The sequence below is a fragment of the Chelmon rostratus genome, chromosome 5 (assembly GCF_017976325.1).
Source record: "Chelmon rostratus isolate fCheRos1 chromosome 5, fCheRos1.pri, whole genome shotgun sequence".
Taxonomy (NCBI): Eukaryota; Metazoa; Chordata; class Actinopteri; order Chaetodontiformes; family Chaetodontidae; genus Chelmon; species Chelmon rostratus.
In genome coordinates, this window is record NC_055662.1 from 30,127,657 (window position 1) to 30,135,242 (window position 7,586).

The 7,586-nt window shown below is 47.5% G+C and overlaps 1 protein-coding gene across 3 annotated transcripts in view; it reads right to left on the minus strand.

Annotated features, from left to right (window-relative positions):
- Window positions 1-307: 307 nt before the first annotated feature.
- snapc4 (small nuclear RNA activating complex, polypeptide 4) overlaps window positions 308-7,586 on the minus strand; it is a 16,523-nt gene continuing 9,244 nt past the window's right edge. For all 3 annotated transcript variants that reach the window (XM_041936889.1, XM_041936887.1, XM_041936888.1), the window contains 5 exons: window positions 5,886-7,574; window positions 4,604-5,326; window positions 3,192-4,080; window positions 2,404-2,693; window positions 308-1,057 (listed from right to left, as the gene is read on the minus strand). In XM_041936889.1, coding sequence (XP_041792823.1) covers window positions 890-1,057; window positions 2,404-2,693; window positions 3,192-4,080; window positions 4,604-5,326; window positions 5,886-7,574 — 3,759 coding nt within the window. In that variant the 3' untranslated portion in view covers window positions 308-889. The remainder of the gene's footprint in view (window positions 1,058-2,403; window positions 2,694-3,191; window positions 4,081-4,603; window positions 5,327-5,885; window positions 7,575-7,586) is intronic.

Consider the following 7,586-nt stretch of genomic DNA (forward strand, 5'->3'; position numbering starts at 1 on the left):
GTCCCCACAGTCCACAATCCTCACAGTCCACAGAGTCCCCACAGTCCACAGAGTCCCCACAGTCCACAATCCTCACAGTCCAGAGTCCCCACAGTCCAGAGTCCTCACAGTCCAGAGTCCTCACAGTCCACAATCCTCACAGTCCAGAGTCCTCACAGTCCAGAGTCCTCACAGTCCACAATCCTCACAGTCCAGAGTCCTCACAGTCCACAGAGTCCCCACAGTCCACAGAGTCCCCACAGTCCAGAGTCCTCACAGTCCACAACCAATCCTCACAATCACTGATTCGAGGGCAGGCGGCTTCATTTCACATGAACTTTGTCTTTATTAGAAAATAATCAGCTCATAATTACTGAACTTTTTCTGTAAAGAAAGTAAACAGGAAACAACAAATAACAAAAAAAACTTTTCAGTGCAGCGTCTTCACTTTACAACTTCTTCTGAGATTCCTGAACATACCAACTAGCTGCAAACCCTCCAAGATGTTTTTTTAAACTCTCCTTCACATCTTTGCTGATCATTTTCCTATAAAGGATAAATTTATAGATTAATTTCCTTCCTTTCACCTCGTTTCTATGGAAGTTCACCTGCAGACTGAAACGTGAGATCTATATGACTGTCTTTATTGTTTTCCTTGTTGGTGCATTCAAGGACACTCAGATATTTGAGAATCAGCTGCTGAGTCATGAGCTCAGTAATCAGAACACGTCAGACTGCAGAGGGTCTTTGAACGCACCTGTTGATCTCACCTTCAAAGAATCTCAAACCTTCAACTTGACAACAGACGAAACCGACTGAAGAATGAAAACATCGTGTTTTTTCATTTCCAAACTCAAACACCACGTTTATCTCTGCAGACTCAACAAATGTTCACCTGCCAACGAGCCACCTAAAGGTTTACATTGATGGTTTTCATTGGACACTGGCGGTCTGGTTTCTGCTGGTCTGGTCCGGTCCGGTCCGGTCTGGTCTGGTCGGTGGTGGGTGTGTTGGAGTTCATGATTCCTGAGAATTGATTGGCTGGAGCTCCTGACTCATCACACAGCAGCGAAGATCTCTGGAAACCACAGAAAAACTGATCGATGATGATGTGTGTGTGTGTCTGTTTTTATTGTGTGTCTGTTTTTATTATGTGTGTTTGTTTGAGTGTGTTTATTTTGTGTCTGTGTGTGTTTGTTGTCACTGTAATCTGTCCTCCTGTTCATGTTGAGGCATCTCTTCTCAACGTCATTTCAATATACGAAATGTCAGTCTGAAGCTAAACTGAGGCTAATCTGAAGGTAATCTGAGGCTAATTTGAAGTTAAACTGAGGCTAATCTGAAGTTAAACAGGCTAATCTGAAGGTAATCTGAGGCTAATTTGAAGTTAAACTGAGGCTAATCTGAAGGTAATCTGGGGCTATTTTGAAGTTAAACTGAGGCTAATCTGAGGTTAAACTGAGGCTAATCTGAAGATAAACTGAGGCAAATTTGAAGTTAAACTGAGGCTAATCTGAAGATAAACTGAGGCTAATTTGAAGTTAAACTGAGGTTAATCTGAAGTTAAATTGAGGCTAATATGAAGGTAATCTGAAGTTAAATTGAGGCTAATCTGAAGTTAATCTGAGGCTAATCTGAAGGTAATCTGAAGATAAACAGGCTAATCTGAAGGTAATCTGAAGATAAACTGAGGCTAATCCGAAGTTAAATTGAGGCTAATCTGAAGGTAATCTGAAGATAAATTGAGGCTAATCCGAAGTTAAACTGAGGCTAATCTGAAGGTAATCTGAAGATAAATTGAGGCTAATCTGAAGTTAAACTGAGGCTATTCTGAAGGTAATCTGAAGTTAAACTGAGGCTAATCTGAAGGTAATCTGAAGATAAACTGAGGCTAATCTGAAGTTAAACTGAGGCTAATCTGAAGGTAATCTGAAGATAAATTGAGGCTAATCCGAAGTTAAACTGAGGCTAATCTGAAGGTAATCTGAAGATAAATTGAGGCTAATCCGAAGTTAAACTGAGGCTATTCTGAAGGTAATCTGAAGTTAAACTGAGGCTAATCTGAAGGTAATCTGAAGATAATCTGAAGTTAAACTGAGGCTAATCTGAAGGTAATCTGAAGATAAATTGAGGCTAATCTGAAGGTAATCTGAAGTTAATCTGAGGCTAATCTAAAGGTAATCTGAAGATAAATTGAGGCTAATCTGAAGTTAAACTGAGGCTAATCTGAAGGTAATCTGAAGATAAATTGAGGCTAATCTGAAGGTAATCTGAAGTTAAACTGAGGCTAATCTGAAGGTAATCTCAGATTCATATTAAATTAATCTGAAGTTAAACTGAGGCTCCAGCAATCTGAGTTCTTTCAGTATAAAACTTCACACAGAGGAAAATTAAGAATTATACCTTCATCAACAGTGAACTCACCTCGGCTCCTCTTCTCCGTTCTCCTCTTTCTTTGTTTTTTTTCAGCTCCATCACCTCCTCTTCCTCTTCATCCTCCTCCTCCTCACTGTCTTGGTGGACCACAGTCTTCTTTGTGATTGGCTGCACTGTGGCGAGGAGGGCGGGGACAGTGAAGCAGGACAGGAAGCGGGCCTTCAGCAGCTGGTAGGCGGGGTTATCTGAGAAACGCTCCGCTACCAGCTGACGTACCGCCGCCACGAGCTCCTCTTCCTCGGCCTCCTCCTGCAGGAGGTCAGAGCTGACAGAGGGAGCTGCAGGGCCACAAAACAAACACACCTGAGGACACACCTGGACTCTGAGGACTGAGAGTCGGTCTACATCATCTACACACTGACACACGGTTACTGTAGGCGGGCTGGACAGAAACCTGCAGAACCTCAGCACTGTGCTGGGTGAGGTGAAGGAAAACAATCAGGACGCCTTCACAAACTACTGAAATCCTGTTTTCTGAATTTCTTTACAGGTTTTAGGACTTTTTTTTGGTGGATACATATTCTGAACTAGACTCTTTAAATACATAAATTAAGCTTTTCAAACATGGGAGCAACTTTCCATAATTACAATTAATAAAATGTAAGAAAATAATTTGGTGGTCCGAGACGTTAATGAAACCAGGAACCCCCAGTGGGTGTGACGTACGACACATATCTCACACACTGCAGGTGATATTTATGTACTTCATTGTTGTAGGATACCCAGAAGAAGTGAGCACCACCTACAGGACATCATGTATGAGTCAGGTGTGTTACCTGGTTTGTCTGCAGCTGGTCTGAGGTCAGAGGTGGAGTCTGGCAGGTCTGGAGGCTGACAGGACGTCCTCTTGGTGCTGATGCCAGGTTCGGGTTTGGTTTGGGGGTGACGGGGTTGAGACCCTCGACACAGTAGCTGCAGGGACGATTTCGTCAGAGACTTCCTGGCCTGGAGCAACGCACTGAGCGTGCTCAGACTGCTGATAAAGGGTGGCAGGTATGGAAGAGCCACGCCTGCTCCAGGTACCACTACTCCTCCCCGACCGCTCAGCCAATCACACACGGCCGCCCGGGGCTCCAGAAACATCAGGGAGGGGTCAAACTGCAGTGCCTCCCTCCTGAGGGGAGGGGGCGCCGCAGGGTCTGCTCTGACTGTGCCCTTATATGGCAGGAAGAGTTTTGGGCGAGGCTGGGGGCGGCAGGGCAGGGAGGAGGAGCTGGGATTTGGGACAGGCTTCAGGATGAAGGCTGGGGGGAGGGACTTGGAGGGACAGGTGGGCGGAGCAGGAAGAGGGTGTGGCTGATTCAGTCCAGGAAGGTTTATGGGGATGGACACAGAGGTGGGTTGAGGTGCGACTGATCGTGGACCGGCAGCTGTGAGTCGCAGAGGGGGTGTGGATGACTGATGGCTCAAAATATTCTCTGGTGGAGCTGAAAGGGGGGGGCTCGGTGCTACTGCCAGCTTCAGGCATTGGCGCGGGGCTTCTGCCAGCTGGACCAGCCCACCAGGAGTCATGACCCACATGGACTGACCTGGACATAAACAGAACTCAGGGAGCTGAACCACCGGCTGGTTCTGAATGACAACTTCCTGTTTGCAGCCAGATGGACGAAGGCGCTTCTTATGAGGAGAAGAAGAAGAAGACATTCTCTTCTTCTTGGCTTCATCCTGGAAACAAAAAAAAAAACACAGGAGGAGTCAGAGGAGGAGGAGTCACTCAGCATCAAAACTGAACCTGTAACATGATGAAAGCAGGAACGTCTGCAGATCGATCAGCTTTTATCGATAGATCAATACGAATGATTCTGATTGAGCTGTTTTATGCTGTATGAAGTTTCCCCCTCAGTTCATGAACTCCCTGCAGACACCTGAAGGCAGCAGACACACTTTGACACACCTGTATTCTATTAAAACGTGGTATTCTGTGCTGATTCTGGAGCTCATTAACTCTGTGGAGCTCAGCGTCCTTTTACAACTCGATGTTTATTGGCTGCTGTCTCATCATTTATGATGTGACCATTCACAACGTGAGATCCCGTAGAATTCAGACTGGAGTAGACTTGGAGGGATGCGACCACAGAAACCACTTCAGACGTATCTAATAATTAACTACCAGTCGCTCTCTGATATACAGTACGACAACGGTAATGTGTGGAACATAATCTGTGTGAAGAACTGAGGTAGATCTTACTTTAGCCTGAGTGGCTTCCTGAAGAGCTCTTGCTTTCTGACTTGGCTTCCGAACTCTCTTTCCTTTCTGTGTCATGGCCGTGCCTGTCCCACCCACCGCGCCGCCTGTCCCGCCAACACATTGGTCGGCCTGACTCCTCGACGCACCCGGCTGCTCCTCCTTTCTCGCTCGTTTCGTCCCTCTGGATGGGGCTTTGGGAGACTTGTGGGGGGCGGGGTCAGATTTACGGTGCTTGTGCTCTGGCTGTTCGGGGGCAGGGCTTGGTTGAACTGAGTCGCAGCGATGTTGACTGTGGGTGGGGCCAAGTTTTAAAAAAGTGTAGTCGTGATCATTTTGGAAAGGAGCAGGAAAAGACGAAGCAGTGTGCTGAGTGGTAGGTACGGAGGGGGGCGGGACAACACTGTGATTTTGCGTCCTATCCGAGCGGGCAGGTGTGGTGTTTTGGGACAACGGGGACAAGCTCGCAGAGACAGGAGGGACGTCCAGTCTGAGAGGAGGAGATGAAGTTTCTTGTGCTGAGAGAAGTGAAGAAGCTTCAGTTTTGGTCAGGGCAGAGGAGACCACAGCAGCTCTGAGCATCCCTTCAGGACTCTGAGGTCTTAGCTGGACAGGGGCAGGGCAGACCTGCTGAGGAGGAACGTGGACCACAGTCTGAGGAGGGTTTCTATTCTGGATCTGAGCTTTCTTTTGCGGTGACAAAGCAGCTTTCTTCTTGGCTTCAGCCTGAAAGGAAAGAAAACCAAAGACTAGTCAGACCGATCGCATCGAATTAAGAGTACGAAAAGTTTAAAGTGACAACTCCAGACCCTCAGGGGCCACGAACGACCCAGGTGGTCTGTGAGGTAATTAAAGGTGTACTATGCAGGAATTGTCAGTTACTGTTTGTAAACCCCCTGCCCCATCCTGCCCAAAGTAAAATTAGAAAATATAGGCAGAGGACAAAATCTCTGCAGCTACAGACACCACCACACACGTATATGGCTCATGAGTGATGACTGAGAGGGGTTACTTTTATATGAGTCTGTACAATGTTTTTGGAAAATCACGCATAACTTTAATTGAGGCAAAAGCTTAATTAAAAGCTGAACTGGTAAAGGCCCAAAGATGGCCTTCTGATGACCTCAAGAAGACTTTCAGAAGACATTCTGAATAATTCAAATACCAGTAAAATGTCATGAATTGTTTTTCCACATTGTGGTTTCTGTGGTTGCCATGGTCACACATACTTAAGAATGATGGTCATAATGGGCCCAATGACAAGAATTCCTAAAAAGGAGCTTACCCTGGCTTTGATGGCTTCCTGCAGAACTTTGACCTTCAGACTCATCTTACGAATCCTTCTTCCTTCCTTGATCACGTGTGTCCCGTCCAAACCTGTACATGCTCCACTCACACCATTACCTGCCCCGCCCAAAGCGACCTCATTCTGGCTGCTGTAAACAGCCTGTTGATCCTCTGTCAACTGTGGCCCCCTCCCTTTGAGTGGATTCAAGATGGAGCTTGATGGAGTGGGGGCAGGACTGGGTAATGTAGACCCAATAGAGACATGCTGGTCAGGTGAAGAGGGCAAGGGATTTTGAGTAAACGGTCCAGTTTGTTGGCTGAAAGAGGCAGAGCAGGAAGATTTGGTATTCAAGGGCTCTGCGACCACAGAGGCAGGAGGGACATTCAGTCTATGAGGAGCAGGTAAGGGAGAAGTGATGACCACCGCAGGAGGAGGTCTGCATGGAGCTGGAGGGGGTGAGGTCAGGGAAGAGGGAGGCGTGAGTTGGATGGAGGTAGTGTGAGGTTGTGTGACAGGATGAGAAATAAAGACAGCCAAAGGAAACAATGCAGGAGACATCTGAGGATGCACATTAGGAGGCATCTGAAGAAGGGTGCCAGGGTGACTCTGTAAAGACATTTGAGGGGCTTGAGGAAGAGGAGGTTGCTGCAGCAGCATGAGTTGTTGTGGTAATTCCTGTTTGAGCACCAGCTGTTGCTGTTTCTGTTTCTCTTGTTGCTGCAGTGCCTGAAGCTGGCTCAAGATCAGTTTGTGTTGCGGGACTAACTCCTGCAGGTCCTCTTTACAATCCCTCTGCTGCAGAATTCTTGCAATGGTCTTTGGGGTCTTCTTCCAGACAGAGGAAGGGTCTGGAGGTGGTGTCAGTAAGGCCACTCTGTTTCTCCTCTGCTCTATCATCTCCTTACAGCCTACAGAGTCTACATTCATGGTCTGGAGGAGGAGCAGGAAGATGGGAGTTGAGGACTGCTGGGTCTTCTCTCCTTTCTCCCTCATGATATCTGATACTGTCAGTCTAGTTTTTGCAGGGATCAGCAAGTTGCCGATCCATGGTGTCACAGCAGCCTGGAGCTCGCAGTCCAGCCCAGTGTCTGTTACTCGTCTGTTGTGGTTCTGTTTCCTGGTCCGGACCTTCCCTCGGGGGCCAGAGCTCACGTTGTTGAACTTGTGCGCCTGCCGGTGTAAGTGGGCTCGGAGCTGGTCCGGTGACACCATCATCATAGCGCTGCTGCTGTGGCGCTTCTCACGCTGCAGCTCTCTGGGAGATGGTCCGATGATCACAGAGCGTCCAAATTGGCCCAGGATGGTTGACCGGACAGATTTCCCATTGCGGCCATCTCCAGAGGAAGGTAACTCGACCGGTCGAAAGCTCAGGAAGGTGAAACATTGAGATTTTTCTGCTGGTGTCCACTCCTCTATGGGGGGGATGGTGTATTCCTTCTCCTCCTCCTCTACCTTCTCAGTCCTTACTACGTCCACAATCTCCTTAATTTTCTTCTTATTCTTCTTCTCCTCTTCATCACTGTCCATGTACTCCACCACTAACTCCTCCTCCTCCCTGGTCTCCTCCTCCTCCTCCAGCTCTTCATCCTCCTTCGGTTTCATCCATCGCCTCCTGATTCTCCTCTGGCCTGGGGCAACCTTTTTTGCTGGTTTGCGCCTCTGTGTTTTTTTAGCTTTGTTATCTTCCTATTGGCAAAG